Here is a 21,592-nt window from a genome sequence, read left to right on the forward strand (position 1 = left end):
TTTCATGAATAACTGCGCTTGACAACTCGCTAAGCGACGACTGACGAGTCTTTATTCTTACTCTCTTGATGTTTCCTTCCTGCTGACCCTCCAGGAACTCCAGCAGCTCGGCTCGCGTCCCGTTGTTCCAGATGAGGTAGGGATTCTCAGAGTTACTATTCAGCAGCTTCAGAACCTAAAACCCCATAAGTCACACTTGCTTTAGTTTTTGAGGAGTTTATAACTGTTTAAAAAAAACAATCATATTTGATCTTTTTAACTGACCTCAGCTGGAGACCCTGTTCCCAATTTCCTTGAGATGTACGGTGTGAGCATTGCGGCTAAGCTCTTGCGGATGGTGGGGTTTTCCGGTGGGGTGCCATCCATGCCGTTGGTCTCTGTAACAGGATTGTTCGTGTCTGGGGGGGTGGGTGTCTGAGTGTAGCCCCCCAGCCGGCTGAGGGCGACCAGGCTGAGCTTGGCCAACCTGTTGGCCACCTCCTGCTGATTGGTGTCCTGGTTGGCCTGGACGCCGCTCTCCTCCAGCGTGTAGTCGTAGTTGAACAGGTAGACGAGAAGATGCCAAAGCACGCCGGCGTGGTACAGATGGGTCTGCAGGAAGAAGTCTATGGCGAAGGAGCTGATGCACTGCACCGCCAGGGCCGCTGTTTTTGGGAGACCCTGAAGGCAGATGAGGAGAAGAAAATAAATTACTGAACAGCAAAAACTCACCATATTTGCCAGATATAATGACTCATGGAGCACTTTACAGTCACAAATTAGCACAATATCCCTCAGCATCTCTTAACTGCAACATATAAACTGTTTAACAAGTGAAGCTGTAAAAATGGGAAAGAAGAAAGTTAAAATTGAGACAGAGTAGCTTGTTGCTGAAGTTTTGGAGTCAAAGACATACAAAAAAGCACTTATTTCAAGCAAAATGGACCTTTAACAGATGTGAAAGAAAAAGACGTCAGAATAAAGCAGATTTGTACCTGCTGATTCAGCTTCTTTACAGTTTGAGTGATGCATTCTGGTTTTCATACTAAAGAGTCAACAGCTAAATGGCACAAGACTTTGAGCATAAAGCAGAAATACAGGTTGAAAGGTGATACATTTACTGAACAGAAAATGTCCTATTGGAGTTCCTTGAAAATATTCGTTCATCAGCAAATAAAAGGCAAAACCCTTAACTATGGCAATGAATTGTGCAGTAAAATGCTGTGCCTGCCTTTCTTTTCAAATGTCTTCTCATACAAAAATAGATATTTTGTGTTATATCATACATATGTAAGCTAGACTATGCAGCCAAATAATTATTCCCCCCAAATAATTCAGATGCTGTTAAACTGCAACACATTTTATTGCCTCAATTAATATGCCAAAAATTTAAATTAAATACCAAAAAAAAAAAAAAAATCATGTTTTCAAGATCATTTCTCCTTTAGGAAAATACTTTACAAGGATACAAGTGGACCATGAAGGATGCTCACCTTTCCGTAAAACAAAATGTGACATAGGTCCCGGATGATGTTTGGCAGCTCGATTATCTTTTCCCTGCATTCCTCAAACTGGGCTGCCACACTGTAGCACCTACAGATGTGCCCGCACACCTTAAGGAATTGCCAAAGAAACCGGGTTTTAGAAATTACAGCGAACAAAGAACATGGCTTTAAGGGTAACTCTACTCTTCTAAAGATTGACATTTCACAATTCTCACATTTTTTATAGCATTTAAATTATCTATACAAAAACACCTGTATAAAATTATAGAAAAGATGTTTCCAGCAATCAACTTATACATGTGTTACCTGAACAGCCATGTCATCAGGCTTACTGGAGGCTGTCAGCACAGCAACACACCGAGAAAGAGCTTCCAGCAAAATCTGCACAAACACATTTTTTCCGCTCATTAACCAACAGGGTAGAGGTGAAGATTTCATCTGAACATGGCGACATTCAGAATTGGTTAAAATACTGATACCTCAATCCCGTTCTCCCGCCGCAGCTCCTCGGCGTTAAGAGCCGAGCAGTTCACCGTGTGGAAGGCCAGCTCAGCGGCGGCCGGGAGCAGAGGCGACGTTTTGGAGAAAAGCTGCTCATCGTCGGTCTCCATTTTGATCGTTTTGATGAGCATGGGATAACCGGCGTATTTGTACGGCTCCAGTTCTGGAGAAGTAGTCAAAGTGTGAGTATTATCAGAATATATCAGCACTGGCTGCTTTTACATGGGTAGATCTGATGCTTAAATCCATGCTGAAACCTTGCTGATGTCGATTGAAAAGGATGCTCTGAGTTTTGAGGATCAGGATGATGTTTTCTGGGTCAGGACCGTCTACAATCCGGGCAGACTTTGTGCAAAGGAACTCGTACGCTTTGTTAACTTTCTCGAACATGTCCTGGAAGACAAGAGTAAATACAATAAGGATTCTACGCCTATGCAAAATTTTCTCATGAAAATAATCATTTTACACACCCTTCCTTCTGGGTTTTTGTCAGGATGGTACTTCTGCGCCAGTCTGAAGTAAGCCTTCCTGATTTTACTCTCCTCATGCCTGAAAACACAAAGGGTTGTATTAAATTGTTTATTTACATAGTTTTCTACATTTCTTTCAAAGAAAAATGTAAAAAACGTGACTCAGTCACTCTGCAGCAACTAAATAAAATCCAGTCAAACCATCAGCCATCATTCAGCACCTAAAAATAAATACAGATGTTCTGTAAAGGCCTCAGAGGTTCATCGTTTTGTGATCAATCAAAACTTGTTGGTATGTTAACATTATAAACTCAGAATCCAGACCTAAATTTCGTTCTGAGCCACGGATTGAAAATGAAAGTGCACAGAAGCTCTCTATCCAATCTGATTGAACCTTAACTATTTTGCAAAGAAAAATAGGCAAAAATTCAATCTCCAGGTGTGTTTAAGCTGACACCACCCAAATCTCTTGTAGATGCAGTTCCACCAAAAACGGTAATATTGATGAAAAGGGGCTGAATGAAAATATTTGAGTCAGTTTAACTTTTTTGCAATGTACTTTGAAAATTACAGCAGTAGATTTCTTCCACTCACTGGCCCTGTCCTTTAGGGAGGTTGAGAACATCATATGCATCGTCCACAGACATTGAGGGCGGCTTCTTCTCCACCTCCCGCTTCCAGGCTTCAAGAGTGTCTTTCAGCAGCTTCACCTTCATTAGCAATCACAGAAGTTGATTATAATACTTAAATAATGAGAGTCTTAGACCACAAAAGGTAAAGAAAACTCACAGCGTCTCTTATAGGCCAGTTGGGGAAGTGGATGGTGTCGCACAGATGCCTGAGGTAGTAAATGTTGCAGAAGAGCTCATTGTCTAGCTGAGGGAAGCTGATCACAGGGATGGGGCAGTACTGGTAGAGAGCTCGAGTGTTGCTCTGCAGCCTGGGGCTAAAATCAGCAATATGGGCGGCAATCTTCTCAATCATCATTCGCCTGAAACGAAATAAGAAGCAGGCATAGATCAAATGACAGAAGCATTAATTGCTATGACAATAATGGTACAAATAAACTCATTTTACAAATCAGCCGTCACTTCTCACCTCATCTCACTGCTCCAAATAGCCTCAGGTGTGTCAAATTCGCCAAGGAATATCTCAGAGAAGCGCTCAGCTTCGTAGTTCTCCAGGTAACACACCATGGCTTCTGGTAAAGCTGGTCCCAGAACGCTGCGCTGTACAATGTCCTGACCTTTGGCCTGCACAAGCAACATGAATGAAATAACATTTTAATCTCTTTTCTGTCACAGAATCTTGAATTACAATGTCAGTGTCATTATAATCACCTCCTCTGATTTGAAGGCTTGTTTTAAATGAGTGTACTTCAGGAACCTAAAGAGAAAAGAGGAATTTCACAGATTTTATTTCATGCATCCTACACACCAGGATTTCTAAGCATCTAGGTGAGAAAATTGTAGGCTATTCCAGACTAATATCTAATATTCTTATTGCTTTGTAGCCACAGTTCAAAGGGTGAAAACAGATTTTTTACCTTTTAAAATCCATGATGTTTCAACCATTATGAGTGAAAAACATAGGGAAGGAGGAAGGAAAGAAAAGAAAAAAACAGAGAAAATAGCCAAATGGTGTAATTTTCTGACACTTGGGATATGTCTGTGATATAATGTAAATCCCAGATGGATGAAATGATGAAATTTATAGAAAATGGAAATGTTTTTTCAGACTCCGGTTCCTTCTTCCATACTTTAGCAGGTCTGGAAAACAACTTAAGTCATATTTCACACCTGTTCTAAAACTAAGCCAAAGTCCAAATGTTTTATACGTTTTTAACAAAATCAAAACTCAACGCAGAGTTTCATCTCGAAGTAGGCATGCAGGCTGAAAGGAGCAATATTCCAAGATGATGCATGCCCTCAATAATTATCCTTGTGATGCGTTATTACCTCGCAACAGGAAGCACGTTGGAGCCTGTGTACATCATGATGAAAAAGAAAACCCCTGTTAAATAGAGGCGCTGCAGATTTGGGTTGTCCTGCATCACCAAGTACAACAGGTTGGCAACCTTTTCCACCAGAATGGGGTCAAATGTCAGCAGCAACTGAGAGGAACAGAAAAACAAGAAAAATCAACAAATTAATTTCTGCCCAGGTATAATACACCTGCAGCACCTAAACAGTAGGCATACCTGGACAATATGTGGGAGACAGGCATTGTCGCTAATCATCCTCTTGATTTTAGGTAAAGGTCGGATGATGGCGTTATCCTGGTCCCTGCACAAGAAATAAAAGCAATTGCACAGATTATTAGTCTTCATGAGTTTTTTTCTTAAAACTGGAGGAAAAGAACAGGAAAGAAGTAGCAATTACCTGCTTGGGTAATACGAGCACATGGTGATCAGCATGTTGAGGATCATTGTCGCTAAGTCGGACTCGTTCATCACTGGCTGGCCTGTAGCCAGGAGGCACCACTTCAGCTGAGGAATGGCCTGTAGGGGGCGCCAACCGTCCATCCCTTGAGCCCAGCAGCGCGTCTTTGCTGTCAGGACACCTGTGTTCCAAAACTCCTGCATCTGGAAAAAAGAAAGAAAAGATTGCATATGAACTAGAATCTAAACAAGAAAAAAATGCATATACAAGTAGTACAAAAAATAAAGTAACTGCATAAATGGAAAAAAAAGAAAAAGATGATCCAAAAGCCAATGTGACTACTGCTCACCTCCTCAAAACTAAAAGGCCCTCTTCTTTCTTTATCTGCATTCCCAAAGTACCACTCTTTCTCACCCTCCCTCTTCATGTCTGGTGATGCCTCCAGAACGTTGCTCTGTGGAAATACACAAGAATCAAGTTTAAGACAAAAGAGACAATTTTTAAATCATAGGTTCCTAAATTGGGGTCTTTGGCAGCCAGTGGCTACTGATAAAGGTTATAAACCATAATGATTTCAAAACCTGGTGTGAAACCTAAAAGTGTGTTAAAATTTTATAAATAATTGCTATAGAAATAAGTGTAATAATATGATTTATTAATTTAGCAAGAGAAGAAATATTTTCTTTTTCAGTTTTAAAGGGAAACAGTTCAATCAAGCCAATCAAAATTGAAATATCTGTAAAACCTGCAAGACTGTAAAATGCAGATGACTTGGGGGTTTACAGCAGTTAAAGATCACATAAAACAAAGTTTTATTCTATGCTGATGTTACTTTTCATTTTCAGTTTCCCCATTTCTTTGAAATAAATACATCAAATATTGTTTGGATGAAGTAAATTTTAGTTAGAAAAATGCAAAATTTTCAAGTCAAGATGAAAGTTTGAGTGGTGACCTGTAAGAAATAGATCTCTTGGCTATCTGATGGATGCTTAGAGCTTTTGCAAGTATGGATGGGAAAAAAAAGACTTGAGCATTCAACTGAATCAAAAGTATAAATTCAAGGGTGTTCATACTAATCCAGTCAGGTTATTGCAGCTTTTTATTTTCTTGCATTCTTAATATTTTAGTTTTTAAACTGAGTTTTAGTGCAATATTAGTAAAAATTTTAAAGTGGAAAAACAACTGGAATTATTATTTGTTATGGTCTTAAATGATTTCTAACCAAACTCAGTGAAGGAACTCATAACTTTACAGTTTTTACCTGAAGTGGAACGGTAGCTCTACTGGTGTGCAGATGGGCTAAAGTAAGCAAGTCTACCATGATACGAACTCCGTTTGAATCCATCACATCCTTCACATTTTTCTGTACAAAAAAACATAAAAAGGAATCATAAGAATGTAAGATAACACACTTGTGCAAATTTGTTCCCTTTTTCCAGGTTACCTTATGAAGAATGAGCTTGTTGAGGAAGAGGATCAGCCTGTCCCTCTCTAATTTGTCTGTACACTATGAAAAGAACAAAATTTCAGAATTTACTTGTGGACAGTACGCAAAAAATTATCACCTGCAATTGTTTGCCAGCACATACCCGGTCCAGCATGCCAACAATGTATTTTGTGTCAGTGAAAGGACCAATCTCCTCAAAGCACTTGCCGTACACAATTGCAAGCGCCTGTAGACACAGGCACTTCATCATAACTTTGGGTGTGAGTAAAAAGCGATGGTAGAGCTCATTGAAAAACTCATATCTGCAAATAAAAAGAGGCACGACATGAATCATACTTTAAGGAACTGGTGTTCAATAATCACTGTGGACAGATGGGGGAACTGGAATCTTACGATCTCTTGATGGCATTCGATTCTTCATTTTCATCTTCTTCCAGCAGCAGACGCAGGTAATAATCTCCTATTTTTATCTCATCAGAAAGGCACTCGTATTTCACCTGCACAGATTTACATGCAAATGTTCTGTGATCCCACAGATTTCTGAACAGCAAGTAAAAAAACTAATCCAGGGTGGAAGTGTATCCGAACCTCAAACTCCTGATGATTCCAGGAGATGACGGTGGCGTTGCCGAGCTCGCGGTCCACACTGAAAGCACGCATCTCTCCCTCCAGAGCGTCACGCAGCTCCTCCCTCGTTTTAAGGTTCCAGATGAGGTTGGAGCGTGCATGGTCCAGCTGAAATCTTTAATAACATAATGGATTTATTCTTGCACAAGCTGAATAAATAATTTCGACCAAACAGTTTAGGAATGTTTAAAATAAAAAACAGCACTTCAGCTACAAACGTTTGCTGTGGTAATATGATAAAAGTAAGACATTGTGTTACATATTAAATTTTATTTGTGATTAAAATGAGCAACCTGTAATAAAACAGCTCCCAGTTTGCTTCAATCTTAATTCTCTGTCTTCTCTTCCTCAGGATGACAGGCTTTTGGTTTGGATTCTGAAAACAAAAAAAAAAACAAAAAAAAACTTTTTAATGCTTGTTTAATTGCTTAGTGTCAGATCTCCAACATTTCAGTAAAACTGAAGATGAAACAGAAACATGAGTAAACTTTTAGAAAAAGATGATGGCAATTAAAACACTTCAGGGGTCAATTTGCCACTTCACTTCATTTTACTCAACTTTTATTTTGTCCCTGTACTCGTAAATAAATTATTCATCTAGTTAACCTGATCAGCATTTAAAGGGTGCTTGAAGTGCTACAGACTTAAAAGGGTGCTACCCAATTTTCCACCTGTTGCTGTGCATTGCTGGTCAGCTGACTGAAAATTGCTATACTTTTTCCTCACTGATGAGATAAACATCTAAGTTATTTGGTTAAACAAAATCTTTACAATCAAGGTGTGAAAACTAAACCTAGTGTCAGTCTTAGTTACCTGACCAGACAGCCCAACTAACTACCTAATGTTAACTTGTTAAATACAGCAGTGTGGTCTTAAGAAAACCACTGACCAGAGAAAAACACATTAATTTGATTGGACCCTGGAGCAAAGGAAGAAGCTCATGTGGTCAGATAAGTCTAGATTTATCCTCTTCCAGAATAATGAGCACTTCAGGGTAAGAAGAGAGGTAAATAAAGTGATGCACTCATCATGTCTACTGTAGCAGTGCTACGAGTTGTTCATGTGGATGAGATATTACTTAAAACACCCAAATCAGCCATCATAGAATCTGCTTTTTCATATAGTAGCACACAAAAAACAAAGAAAAAATTATGCCACAAGTGTAGTACAACGGTGCTGGATGGGAAATTCCACTCTAGGTAAGTTGTTCTCCTGTTTTAGACAAGTTTTTGTTTTATTTACAATCCAACCCTTCAGTAAGTTTCTGGAAGCTACAAACACCTAATTCACAGAGTGTTAATCTCTGGAAACTGCCTGTCATATAAGTAGAATATGATTTATTATCTACTCGACTGTATTTTCACCCGGTTTTTGTTTTCCCTCCATCTTTCATTTTGTTAGGATACTAACTGGTAAATGGCAAAACAGAGGAAAGAAAAGGCCCCAGAATGTGAGATGAAAACTGGAAAATGGTGCATTTATGAACTGGGAGAAAACAAAATGAAAAGGAACACGTGAAACCCATTGGTCAGCCCTACTTACCAAGTTGTTTCTGTCCTGCTGCATTGTTTGACAGCACAGAAACCAGATGTGACAGAGATGAGGGTTGGGGATAGAGACAGAGAGAGGTTATTGTTCCTTAGATCAATCACAACAAGGATCATAGGTCATTACTTTGTGAATATTAAAGAGACTAACGTGCAAAGCTGTAGCTAAATCTTTAATATTCAAAGGGTGAGTAGATTTCTGTGTTTTAATCACAGCAAAACAAAACAGGTTAAAGGTTGAGAAATGGATGTATGTGGTTGAGGAACAGTGAAGAGAGCAATCATATCAAACACTCATGTTGACTGATGATTTTGAGCCATTGAAAAGTAAAGATGCAAAAGATGTCAGATTGCAACAGAAAACCTGAAAGAGGAATGAATTTAAACAACCGAGACATCAACGAACAAGCAAAAGTGAACCAAGGTTTTTATGTACCAGTTTCAATAACACCCACCCACTTATTTTCAGCAAAACACGCATTAAGGCCAAACAGCAAAGCAGTTTTTATAAACACTTAGATTCCATTTAAAGTTAACCTTGAAAAAGTTCCCAGCAATGCCTCTAAAAGAGAGCACATACTTTAGATGAAAAATTAAATCTTCACTATGATAGCCTGTAAAATTCAGCGGCGCAACAGACAGCTGTCATGCGAAACAACAGCAGGAATGAGTTTGGCTCTGCGATCTGCAGCAGCGGTTCACATCAGCAGCAGGAGCAACATCTTAGCAGCCAGCAACAGAAGCAGTGATCTGTCTCAAGGCAAAAGCTGCAAGAGCTCTAATAAAAGAATACATGTTCACCTCCTTCTGGGCAATGCCCATTTTATCCCTCCAATGCATCAGCACCAAGTCAGCTTTCTCCTTGGCAAACTTCTCCACTTCTTTGGCTGCTTTACCTGCAATCCTCTGCCACTCAGGCACCTTGTTGCGATTTAGCTGATCCTACAGAAACGAAGAGCAGAAGAGTAACAGAAAATTACTTTATAGTTTACTGCAATTAAAATGAAAATATGTTGGGACAGAAAATCTAAAATTTGTGACATAACTGAATTACTAAACCCCAAAGTGTACATAAGTAGTTTTAAAATTATTTTCCCACAAAAAATATTCTTTGGAGCCAAACTTTGTTAATTGTACCATTAATATATGCATAATTACATGGCATATGTCTTATTCATAGAGTACGCATTCTTATTTTCACTAACTATCCTCTACACAGGAAAAGCTGATGAGATTTGTGAAAAGTAGCTTGCTCATTTTTATTATATTTTTGCATGAGAAATAGTTGAAAAAATATCATTTAATTTAAGTATCAATAGATATTTTAACTTTAGAAATTGGAAAAAGGATTTTGAAAAATCCATACCCCATTTCTTTTTTCCCCACAGTTACCCAGATCTGGAAATGATAAAAGCAATTTCCACTTTGCTCATAAATGAATAAGGACACTAGGTGTCTTGGTTTCCATTGTCAACCAGCACATGTGTAGCATTAGCCTACAACAAATGTTTTAGGACAAACAGCAAAGGCATCCTCAACATTGGCGCCTACCGCATTACATTACTGTAGTGCATTTTAACCTCAATGAGTAAAACAGGACTTTCAAACACTTCCATTCACTGCTGCTGTTTTATACATCCCACAGAGTTTGAGGGGGTCAGGTGGGACACGTCCCCTGGATTGTTTCAGAAGGAACTCCTCAAATGGTTCTTACCATTTAAGAACATAATGCTACATTAAATGCATACTGGTGCATGATTGGTCATCTCTGCAGCGCCTGTGCTTGCACTAGAAAACTTGTAAAACTAGCTGGCCAGAACTTCTTGCTCAAGGACATAGCGCATAACATTCTGAAAGAGCTTTAGCATCATAATGATTGCTGAGGAAAGAAGTAGTGCGGACAATCAGACTTTTTAAAAACATTTCTTAACCTTAAGATATAGGAACAAATATGACTGTCAGGTCCCAACCCATAAAAAAAAAGAAAAAAGTTGGGGACGAGGGGAAACAAAATCACATACCGAAGCGATTTTTAAATTGTCCCGGATGTGCATTCTGTCCACGTCTTTCTCTGGAACTGAGTCAGGACTGTCCAAGTAAGCCAGCAGGCCAGTTGGCTGCAGGCATTAAAGCAAATTAGTGACTTTAGTGTACAAGAATACCAAAACAAATGACAGGCAGGCCACAGATAAACATTGGAAGACATTCTTCACATCCAGCATCAATGTAAGAGTTCAGAAGCGTACCAGGATTCTCTTGAGGAGGTTCATAGCCACAGGGTTCTCTGCTGTCCACAGTCCCACCAGGTGACGACTTAGCTGCCTGAAACAGACAGAATAGACATATGGCATTTATGTTAAGTTACATGCTTGTCACGACTAACAACAAAAAACATCTAATTAAGTTCAAAATAATTATTTCACTCTAAAGAAGCACATAATGTGTGCATTTATTGAAGGCTAACCTGTTGGTGAGCATTCGCTGGTCTGCGCTGACTGTGAATAAAGACGTGTGCAGGTGTCTTGGTAAGGCCCCTTCACTCAGAGCCAGCTCTTGCATCTTGGTGGCAATTTCCTTGTCTCCTTCCTAAATATAAACATTCAGAAACACAGATCAATACCTGTTAAAAATGGCCAAGAATTCAGAGAATAAGTTAATTTAACCAAAAACACTTGCCTCAATTATAGCTTTCATCACAAGACCAGCACCTTTTACGATTGCCATGGAAGGATGCTGGAGACAAGATTAGTTTGATTTAAGTGACTTCAAGTGAAAAACATTCATTGTAACAAAGAATGTTATTTATTTGCAGCCTTAGCCGTCTTGCCTGGAATAGCTTGAATAATGTTCGCCCATCAGAGGCAACCATCTCAAGCAGCATGTCGAACTGCTGCCCTTCAGTTGTTTCACTGTAGGGGGCGCAAAGCGCAAACGTTAAGAAGTCCAATAAGGAGCTGATGACCAAAGCTCCAGTTCCATGGTCCTGTCAAAAACAAATAAAAAGAGGGAAAAAAACATTTAGAAAACATAACTGAACACCAAACTGCATTTAAGTTTAAGCTGCAGCAAAGCCCATGAGAACAGGAAGGATAGTTACCACATTGGTGATAAATTTTTCAAGAAGGTTTTCCAGAAACTTCTTGGAGGACAGAAGAGAGGCCTTATTTAGCTGTTCCTGTCTCAGGTCATAGTCATCGTGCATGGGCTACAAAAAAAACAAAACAATAATCTCACTGATTGTAAACTATGATGCAACCCCCTCCACAATTACTTCTACCTATTCATCTGTTGTTGCAACATAGTGGATGCCTAATTCAGTTTTTGTGGCTTTTTCTGTGGGAATGCAGCTAAGGAAACTCCAACACTAAGGTGCAGCACTACTTGACATGCTATTGGCTGCTGTTTGGAAAGCAGCCAGCCAAGAAGCGACATTTATTTTCCTCAGTGCTGATTGGCTATATTTCCCAAAGAGTGGAGATGACATGTTCACTTTTGTAATGGTAGGGCAAGCCTCCCAAAGAACTATGGTTTAAAAGGATCTACTTATTTTACAAGAAATTACACTGATCAAGTTAACAAAATGTAAATTATAAATGCTCATACACAATTTCAAGGAATCTTTAGGTGTGTCAGTAGAGGAAGTTTTTCCCCAAAAGTCCTGAAATTAAAAATTTGAATATTTTTTCCATGTTTAAAATAATTTGTATAAAGGTACTGAATTAGCCAATTTTTTTCACATATTTACAGAGTTTTTATTGATCATGGAGGATCCTGTAAATACAACAGAAATAATATTTAAAATACACTTACACACATAAGAGCACAGAGCATGTCAATAGCAGCATGAGTCACACCATTGTTGTTCCTTTTTAAAGCTTTGACCGTTTTTACTCCCAACTTTTCCCTGAACCTGCAATATACAAACACATATACAAAGTAAAATAAAATGCAAAAGAATGACCTTGCGCCAATAAATTCATCACTGCTAATGAGAATAACCAACAAATTAATATAAATGCCGGTCTGGGGTTGGATACACAAATAATTCATTGCTTCTTAAGTGACTTGTTGTTTCTTTTGCTTAAACAATAATAATAATAAAAAAATTTCTTAAATGTTTGGGTGTTTTATGAGTCTGTAAGAGGAAACAGCAAGCTACAACAGCAATGAATCTCTCAGGGAAGCCAATTCTGGCTCCTCCGCCTCACAAGCTACAAGGAAAAATGGTCAATTACAGTTCCTCTCATACATCTCAGTGACCCAAGAAGAATGCCAAAATAAATAAAAAGGAGCAGAAACCTGAATGGGCAAAAGCAAATAATGAAAAGTGAAATGGAAGCGTAAAAACAAAAATGATAAAATGCTGACGACAGGAGACCAAGATGTATTAACACAGACTGTTGGGCTGAAAAGGATCTAATTTCTGATTTGCTTGTCTAAAAGCTTCAATAAAAAGTGACGGATGACAGTGGAAAAAGAGGGGAATTTTATGAAATGCAGACAAAAAGGGCAGACTGAGATGCATGGATTCATATTTACGTTGCATCTGTGAGTCCAGACCCTTGACCAGACCTTGGAATAACAGAGCATGCCTGTTACCATCAGCAGCTCAGCATGGCAAGATTTTAATAAAAGAAGAACAAAGTGATGCCATCTTACTTAGGCAGCTGGGTGAAGGCCTGGAAGCCAGCCTTGGAGGCCACCAACCGTCGGATGGCCTGGAAATGGCTTTCCAGCTCCGAGTTCAGAGCTGGCAGCTCCACTTCCTGGGCTAGCAGGGCCAGGATGGCGTTGTTGATGAGCTTCTCCTTGTTCTCAGAAAAAAGACCCTGGACCGAAAAAAGACAAGGGTTTCAGTCCGAGTCCAAGCTGGACAGAGAAACAAAAACTGATCAAGCTCACATCTTGGGTAACCGCATGGAGAACGCCACTGTACGATATATTGGCATTGAATCTGAACACTGCATCTGCAAAGTTTCCACCTGAGAAAAGCAGAAAAGGTTTAAATATAAAAAGAAATAGACTTTCTGAAAAAATTTTAACTTTTGTAGAATTACATTTACAAGACTTTTGGGAGGTTTGCCAATATTACCAACACGTTTTTACGATAATCTTTTTTTAACATTCAACTAACTTATTGAAAACCTCAAAGAAAGAAAGATTCTTTTAAACTCTGACATCTGTTCCTGAAAGATTTAGAAGTCTAAATATGAGCATCATTCTTTATGAACATAAAACTGTCTCTATACTCATTTCGTCATATTTCTATGAAATATTTATGTGCATTTTGGAGTATTGCAGTAGAATAGGTTAATGGGAACAGCAACATTTTAATTAAAAATAGATATTGGAAAGTTTAGTGTTTCTGTCTGAAATGAAACCCCACTCAGAAGAAGAGCTTTAACTCACCAGGAGGAGGCGCTGCCAGGAATCTAAGATGCAAACTCTCCACTTCCTCATCCACCGGCATGCTGAGCAAACCCCATCTCTGTCCTCTCTGCGTGGGGGCCATCTTGACACACACATCCCTGTTGCCCGATGCTCTGACTCCATCCAGAAGGCTGGCTAGAAGGGAGTCCCTGGACACACATTTAAAAAAACAAGTCGGTTATTGGGTGCAAAGCAGGTTAAAGGCTGTGAAGCACACCCACACCTATGCAAAGTAAAAAAAAAACACTCAGGGTTGTAAATCTAAAGCAAACACAGAAAGAGATTTGTGTTTGTAGACCTTTCAGTGGAGGAGTACTTCCTAATCTGGCCTCGGATGAATTCCACTGTAAACACCTGAGGGTTATCTACATCACAGATGAGTGCAAACACCTGAGGGAGCAGGAACACAGAGTCGGAGAAAAAAACATTACAATTCTAAATGTTTACTTGCAGTTAATCACAATGAAACAAATATAATACAACATTTAGATTTGTCAGAGTAAAACTGAGCAGTAACATTATTAAAACTTTATGACGTGTGTGTTACATCTCACCTCTCCAAAGGGTTTGAGTGTGACTATATTGTAGGAAGCAGGATCGCGCTCCACTAGACATGTTTCTGTGAGGGCAAGGATTCGCTTAACCGGCTCCTGGAAAGCAAAACAACACACTGAGATTATAATACAAACAAACATTAGCTGTGAAGCAAGCAGCTGACACTGAATTAAATATTTCATCCTACAAAGTCAAACGGACCCAATTGCAGAATGGGTGATATGATCTAAAAAGTTACATTTGGTATATAAACTTTTACACCAAGTAGAAGTACTGAAATGAAGTAAAACAAAACAAATTTGTCTGGAAAGACAAATTATCAATGTCTGGCACAAGGAACTTCTTTCCTTGTGCCAGCAGAGACTTTTGCTGTTTGGAGACATGTTTTCAATTTGCCAATATAATTTTGAAAGCCCTCTCTGAACATATTGGTATGTTACCACCAATATATTCCACAATTAAAAACAAATGGATACAAGCCAACACAAGATCAGACTAAAGCCTACATTTCCACAGTGGAGATAGTTTCATCATGCAAGCAAAAATTTGATAACTTGTCCTATGGTCCCTCCAAACTAACCAGTAAATCAATTTGTGCATGTTTAAATAAAATAAGTCAGATGAATCTTTAATGTATAAAATATTTGTTATAGTTCCTACCGAGTGCCGTGTTGTGATCTTCTGCACCACGAACTCAGCCAGAGAAGTGATGCTTTCGTCTGAGCTGTACTTTCCCAACCTGTCTGTCACGAAACCCTCAAAGGTCAGAGCCTCCTTCCTCAGGCGTAGCATGATGCCGATGTAGTTTCCGGCATGTTCGATGGCACTCCGGATGATTTCATCTCGATGCTCAGAGGCAAACAAATGCTAAAAGAAACAAGTGACTGAGAATCCTGAATTTGAAAAGCCAGTACACTGAAGATAAAAACAGACACCTGAGCACATAATTAATCTTTTCTATGTACTTTTTAATGATACATACCAGTCTGCTGAAGCCACCGTAAAGGATGCAAAAGCCTCCCTGGTAATCAGAAACCTCGACAAAGCCCTCTATGTTTCTGTAGTCGTAGGAACACACCACTCGGTTAGTGTGAGGGTCGATTTGGTCGATGCCGCCAGGGGTCACCTCTAAATTAACCGGCTTCCGCGTGTCGCTCCAATGATGCTTGTAGCAGTTGTAACGCTGTGAAATGTTAATCACACGTAGGTTATAAAACAAGTCATTAATAATGCAAACATTCAGGTCAAGACTTTACCTTTGAGAAAAGCTAAGATAAAAAAAAAAACTAATAATATTTCTCAACATTAGTTCTGATTCAACTAGTTGTGTGAACTCGTTTTTCCAGAAGTATACATTTTCGCTCAGTTCCCGGGATTGTCAAGAAATTTTAGTAAACTAAATATTGCTATTTACATGCATTTATGCACATTTTTCATCTCATCTTCACAATGTTAAGGTTTTTTAATGACCAGATAATGAGATTTTTTAAAACCTTCATTTGAAAGTGGATGTGTTTATTTACTTAGCAAAAATCTGAATGCAGTGAGTTTCATATGCCCTTATTTTTAGTTTCTTTATTAAATATCAGTACTTACCCTTCCAGTAATCTTCCCTTCTGAAAACTCAGTTCTGAATCTCTGCAAATCAAAAATAGAAAGACACAAAAACAAAATTCATGTTTGTTGGCATTTTCCAATGCTACACTCACTAATCTACAATTTGAATCCACCTTATCTGCTGATTCACTTTTGTGTTTCAAAACTAGAGAATCATTTGGACATTCATAAAAATATTTGGAAAACCTGACTGAATGCTGCACAGACAAAAACAATAGACAAAATATTGTGCATGAGTATTTTTCCTGACCAGTGCTTCTGTGAGCAGCTCTGTCCGGTGCTCCGTTGAGAACTTGAGCGTTTCTGACTTCTTGCCGCTGCCTTTACGGAATGTGAGGCTGAACTCTGTCCCTTGGCCTTTTCCCACTGGACCGATGCCACAGATGTCTCCATAAGGCCACTGGCAACAGAGAAAGCTATTAAATAAACACGCAACTGACTTATAGCAAAATACAAAGCAGGAGCGCCCTCGTTTCAATATGTGGCTGACTTCTCAGCTCCATTTTAATCAAATCCATTTTGAGCAAATTATATCCTCAAAAAATAAATAAATAACAATGACAACGCAAGCCTTATTTACTCAGCGACAACTTCCACACCTTTAGTTAACAGAAACTGATAGTTTGGGAATGTTAGTTCATTGATTTGAAAAGCATTTTATTTCTGGGTTTCAGACCAGTTGTTCACCATCTCATTCTCAGTGCACCTCTAATACAAATATATAAACAGAAAAAAAAAGAAGTTCTCACCAATACTCTGCATTCATTTATCATTTTGTCACTTAAAATCTTGTTTTAGAGTATTTCATGAAACTTAAAGTAATCTATTAGAATGAGAGGTTTCAAGGAGGAGTTGCTGAATGGTTATTGATTATGAAATATATTTCATATCCTGGCCTGATCAGTATTGAAACATATCTTCGCCTGCAGCATACTAAAACCTTATGGTATGTGAAGGCAGACCACAGCTTGAAGTAATGCACTTCAAGTGGATTTTTAATAGCTAAAAATCCATTTGAAGTGCATCACAAAACCTCAGTCAGCAACAGCAGTCAGACTGGGGTTCCTGCAAGACCAAAGGGTTTCTGTAAAGCCCGATTTGTACGTACTGACCTGATTTGTTACTTCTAGCGTGGTCGGGTTATAAGTGGTAATGCCATGCGTCCCCACTGAAAAAACTCGCTTGTATCTGCAACATAAAGAGGAGACAAGTCAGAATATGCAGTTCCTGTGGCCCAATTTTATACTTTGTACATTTTTTGTACTTTAGACATTAAGATAAGGTAAAATATATTCATAAACTCTAAATTTATTGGCTAAATGCCCCTTAAGAAGCAACACACTTTGCAAGAATCAATGAGCTTATGATATTTTGCCTATTTGTGTGGCAGAATTTGTAGCATTCATTCAAATATTGGATATACTACAAAACTGAGTTTGGGATTTGATAAGGCCATCACCAACACCTTATCTTAGCTTGTTTTACCTGTTACAAAACCAGTTTTGAAGAATATTTATGATCTGCCTCTTTTCTTATCTTGATGCACCCAATACTTTGGAAGAGGGTAAATCTGGAGCCATCAGATCACCTGACCTTGCAGTCCTCCAGAATCCAATCTTTATCCTCCCTGCAAACTAAAGCTTTTTTCCTCTGGATAGCCTCACTGATTTGTGGCTTTCTTATGGCCTCACAGCTGTTCAATCAAAATCCAAAATGTGTATAATGTGAAGAGGACTTCACATTATACACATGGAAAATTATTTTACTGTCCCCATTAAACATAGCCCTGAGTTTTACTGTTGTTTTTCTTCACTTTGGCGTCATCTAATGTTTAACTGATCACCAATCACGATCATTCCAGATTTTTTCCAACCACTTTTCTTCCACTTTTTAATTTGTTGGACAGTTCTCAACCCAAACTCAGTAGTTTCTGCGAGCTCTATAGATGTTTTCTGTGCTTGGTGCCAATGATTCAACCCTTCTGAAACAGACTTGCATATTTTCCACAACCACAGGATGTGTCTTTCAACATGTTTTTTTAAGCAATGAGAAGCTCCACATTACATCAGCTGGGGTTACATAACTTGTCAGTTGAAAGATAATGTCCTATCCAGTAATTATCCAATGGGAGCCTTTCACCCATTTGCTTAGTCAACTCCTGGATGCAACTTCTCTTTTGGCCAGGCAGTGTATTAGTGGGATGTACTTATATATACTTGAGTCTTTATAAATAATTTTGCTTACATCAGAGACAAATTAAGATGTGAGAACCTGGCTCCTAATTTCACTAATTCAGTAATGTGTTAAGATTTCCCTTAAAAAAAAAAAACAACAGTTCTAGTGACTCATTAGCCCAAAATAATAACATGTAAAGGTATAGCGCTTGGAAAGACAAAAATTACACAAACAGCACTCAGCTATCAAGTCCATCTTTGCTTTTCTCATTTCCAGGCATGTTTATGAGTTAATATGAAATATGATACAGAGATGACTAACATTTCACCAACTGCTTCCATCAATACATCACTAGTCACAGATTCCAGTAAAGGCAATAGAAGCTTTAATCACTATTGAGATTTGCTGTTTTCTCAATCCTTTTAATGACCAAGAATGTAACGGTTTGATGTTGGCGACTTTGGATCCTATGAAATGAGTCACTGACACAGAAGCAACAAACATTAATTCTTTAAGCGTTATAATAGTTGGTCTTTCTCACACAGTAGGAAGGAAGTGTGAAAGATATGCGTGTGTGTGCCAAACAGTGAATGCTTGTGGGGATGTGTGCGAACCAACAGCCAAATCAAAGTGCGTCTTGTTGCGGTTTGGCAATAGTTTCACTTGGCACGGTCGAGTAATTCATCGCATTCTTTTGATGGATTTGAAGATTAATAATTATTGGACATCTTTCATAGTGTAAAACAGAGATTTTAAAGTTTAAATGTAAGAAACATGCCAGTCAGTTCTACATTCATGCCGTTTTCCTTATATTGCTACTATTCGCAGAACATGCTGACTTGACATCTTTTCTTTTTGCACATCCTCATTGTGGCAGGACAACAGGAGGTGTGGTGCAGACCGTTTCAGCAGCTGTCCAACTACTAGGGAGCAGATTGGGGGTGGGAGCCATAATTGAGAGGCTACTTCTACATAATGCATTTGCAGCTGAGACTGAAGTGCCTGACAAATAAAAACAGACAGGACAGCCAGTGACTTGAGGCGAGGCTAAAGTAGAACATTAGGATTGGCGTCATGCACCCTGTAAATTTACTCCAAAGTACCATCACCACTGAAATGACAATAAAGATAAGAGGCCAAGTGATTCATCCGTTTGGTGAATTAAAGTGATAGGAGGACCAAAATAAGTGGAATCTAGCAAACAACAGTGTAGCCTCCAGGCCTTGGAGGTTTCTCCAACTCCGCTCACCTTGATTTGGAAATATTTACAGTATTGAAAAAAAGAACGACAGGCATTCTGTGAAAATGAAAGGAGCTAAACAATTAGTTTTGAAAAAAAAAAAAAGATATTCTACACTACAGGCACTTGAAATTTAGCAGGTGTTTATTCTATACTGCTGTTTAACTCTGTCAAAATGACAGTAACAAAAAAAATCAGACATGCATAACATTATGCTAACTGCTGCAATTGATGGGTTTTTTCTGCTTTAAATAAAAGCAAAAACATTATATTACTGCAAGTTGGTTATAAATGTATGCCTACACACCATGCAATGAGGTATTTGTAGTGTAGGTATTTATTCCATGAGAATATTGTAAGCAAGCCAGAAATCCCATGTCTAGTACAAATCTTCCATTTTGGCTAACCAGTCAAAAACCCAGACATCTTGGTTTAACATGGTTAAGTTTAGGTAATGTGACTGCATGCATATTGGCATATTTCCATTTCCAATACCAAGCAGAAAATCGATCTGCTTTTTAAAAATGCACCTGCACTCATTGGGGCGCTTCTGGTTTAGATATTTTGGGGCCATGCATCTCCTCTTCAATCTTGACCTTGGTTCAGACTGGTCAGAACTGAGCATCAGCACAAAGTCAGTTAATTATTCATAGACTGTGGGCTGACTTTCTATTTTAGCACAGTGAAAAAATCTTAATATCCTTGACCAATTCCTTTGAGAAGCAGGGTTCATGACTGCACTATGCCCAGAATTTGTTTTTGTTTTTTAATTTGATATAGCAGCAATAATTGCACTAAAAGACTCAGAAAACTGCTTATGACATCTCACCACAGATAGGATTTATTCAGTTAACTCAGTGATTCCGTAACCAGTCAGGTAAAAGTGACACAGGTGTTTGATTTCACAAATAAATCTCAGATTTGCATTCCCTGTAAGACACGTAAATCAACCTGGAGGAACCTGAACTATCACAAGTTCTTTTACAAGCCTTATTGCACTGCATCTGCACTGTAAAAATAAAGATATCCCATTCATCAGCGCCATGCTGTAATTTGATTACATAGAATGAAAACTGTAAGATGATAAGATTAGGATTTGCATGGAGTCAAGTCTTCTTTTCGGCCATATTATTACCTCTGCTCCAGCTCAGAGAATAGAGGAATAAATCAATTTCAAACCCAATTTTCCATCCTTCAATTAAGATACCAAAGCACAAAGAGCTCATGTGATGTGTATCCTAGTATAGATTTTCTATATTCATCATTTAAGTACATCATACAGCAAGCTTCATTTGGAGTGCATTGTTCTCAAGATGGTGCGACCAAACCGCATGTCTTTAAAGCTTTTCTTTCCTTCCAAAGTTTCATAATAAATCACATTAGGCAACTTCCCGTAGAGGACTCCTTGCTACCGCCTCCCAGCTATAAGCAAATTATTCCCTATTTTACACAAATAATACAGACTGAAAAGCACAGATAAGTACAACTCCATTTTATACTGAACAAACATTGCTCACAAAGAATCAAACTACAACTGAAAAAGAGCCCAGTAACCTCTCCACATATGAATATGCAATCAAAACATCATTTTATCCACAAGACTGACAGCCCATGCAGCAAAAATCAGTCAAAACACCAACATAATGAAATTGTTTTTCCAGTAACACTAAAGCTACGACAGCATTCAGAGACGAGTGAATACAGGCTGTGGTTTACATATGAATGCACAAAAAGAAGTTATGATTACATAAATATTTAAAGATTAAGCCTGGCTTCTAAGCATATTTCAGGTCAAAATTGAAAAATTTTTCTAAATGATGTTCCCATAATTCCCATAATTTGCAGTGGACATTGTTTAAGGTATAAAAAGACTGAACATTAACTTGGATTTTATGGCAGATGCTTGAACCACTATAAGCCTTTAAATGGAGAAATTTGCAAGACCCAGAGGGAGGGAAACAGGAAGGAAGACAAACGTACAATGAATGAATGAATGAATGGACAGAGACAAATGGGAGGACATGAAAGCATTGTTGAACATTCAGTTTATGACTTATTGTCCAACTCAGTCACTGTTAGTTTTGTAATGAAATCGCTTGTGGTGCCACCAGTGACACC

General features: G+C 38.5%; 1 protein-coding gene across 4 annotated transcripts in view; it reads right to left on the reverse strand.

Moving 5' to 3' along the window:
• Positions 1–21,592, reverse strand: part of LOC129352075 (dnaJ homolog subfamily C member 13-like) — a 34,455-nt gene that overhangs the window by 5,520 nt on the left and 7,343 nt on the right. For 3 of the 4 annotated variants that reach the window (XM_055020908.1, XM_055020911.1, XM_055020912.1), the window contains exons 3-43: positions 17,172–17,247; positions 16,310–16,459; positions 16,039–16,080; positions 15,425–15,625; positions 15,103–15,309; positions 14,442–14,537; positions 14,186–14,277; positions 13,867–14,036; positions 13,360–13,439; positions 13,117–13,286; positions 12,997–13,029; positions 12,268–12,367; positions 11,555–11,662; positions 11,285–11,440; positions 11,134–11,190; positions 10,922–11,043; positions 10,704–10,779; positions 10,479–10,574; positions 9,259–9,399; positions 8,453–8,470; positions 7,204–7,286; positions 6,872–7,025; positions 6,677–6,780; positions 6,426–6,585; positions 6,281–6,343; positions 6,098–6,199; positions 5,186–5,290; positions 4,837–5,039; positions 4,656–4,740; positions 4,414–4,568; positions 3,796–3,841; positions 3,554–3,708; positions 3,245–3,446; positions 3,050–3,165; positions 2,456–2,534; positions 2,243–2,378; positions 1,964–2,148; positions 1,791–1,865; positions 1,473–1,592; positions 265–660; positions 62–175 (exon numbers count right to left, since the gene is read on the reverse strand). In XM_055020908.1, the coding sequence (XP_054876883.1) occupies positions 62–175; positions 265–660; positions 1,473–1,592; positions 1,791–1,865; positions 1,964–2,148; positions 2,243–2,378; positions 2,456–2,534; positions 3,050–3,165; positions 3,245–3,446; positions 3,554–3,708; positions 3,796–3,841; positions 4,414–4,568; positions 4,656–4,740; positions 4,837–5,039; positions 5,186–5,290; positions 6,098–6,199; positions 6,281–6,343; positions 6,426–6,585; positions 6,677–6,780; positions 6,872–7,025; positions 7,204–7,286; positions 8,453–8,470; positions 9,259–9,399; positions 10,479–10,574; positions 10,704–10,779; positions 10,922–11,043; positions 11,134–11,190; positions 11,285–11,440; positions 11,555–11,662; positions 12,268–12,367; positions 12,997–13,029; positions 13,117–13,286; positions 13,360–13,439; positions 13,867–14,036; positions 14,186–14,277; positions 14,442–14,537; positions 15,103–15,309; positions 15,425–15,625; positions 16,039–16,080; positions 16,310–16,459; positions 17,172–17,247 (5,029 nt within the window). The remainder of the gene's footprint in view (positions 1–61; positions 176–264; positions 661–1,472; positions 1,593–1,790; positions 1,866–1,963; positions 2,149–2,242; positions 2,379–2,455; positions 2,535–3,049; positions 3,166–3,244; positions 3,447–3,553; positions 3,709–3,795; positions 3,842–4,413; positions 4,569–4,655; positions 4,741–4,836; positions 5,040–5,185; positions 5,291–6,097; positions 6,200–6,280; positions 6,344–6,425; positions 6,586–6,676; positions 6,781–6,871; positions 7,026–7,203; positions 7,287–8,452; positions 8,471–9,258; positions 9,400–10,478; positions 10,575–10,703; positions 10,780–10,921; positions 11,044–11,133; positions 11,191–11,284; positions 11,441–11,554; positions 11,663–12,267; positions 12,368–12,996; positions 13,030–13,116; positions 13,287–13,359; positions 13,440–13,866; positions 14,037–14,185; positions 14,278–14,441; positions 14,538–15,102; positions 15,310–15,424; positions 15,626–16,038; positions 16,081–16,309; positions 16,460–17,171; positions 17,248–21,592) is intronic. The other variant, XM_055020909.1, reaches the window with a different exon arrangement.

This window comes from Poeciliopsis prolifica, unplaced genomic scaffold, assembly GCF_027474105.1.
Source record: "Poeciliopsis prolifica strain line A6 unplaced genomic scaffold, Auburn_PproV2 SCAFFOLD072, whole genome shotgun sequence".
In the NCBI taxonomy this organism is placed as follows: Eukaryota; Metazoa; Chordata; class Actinopteri; order Cyprinodontiformes; family Poeciliidae; genus Poeciliopsis; species Poeciliopsis prolifica.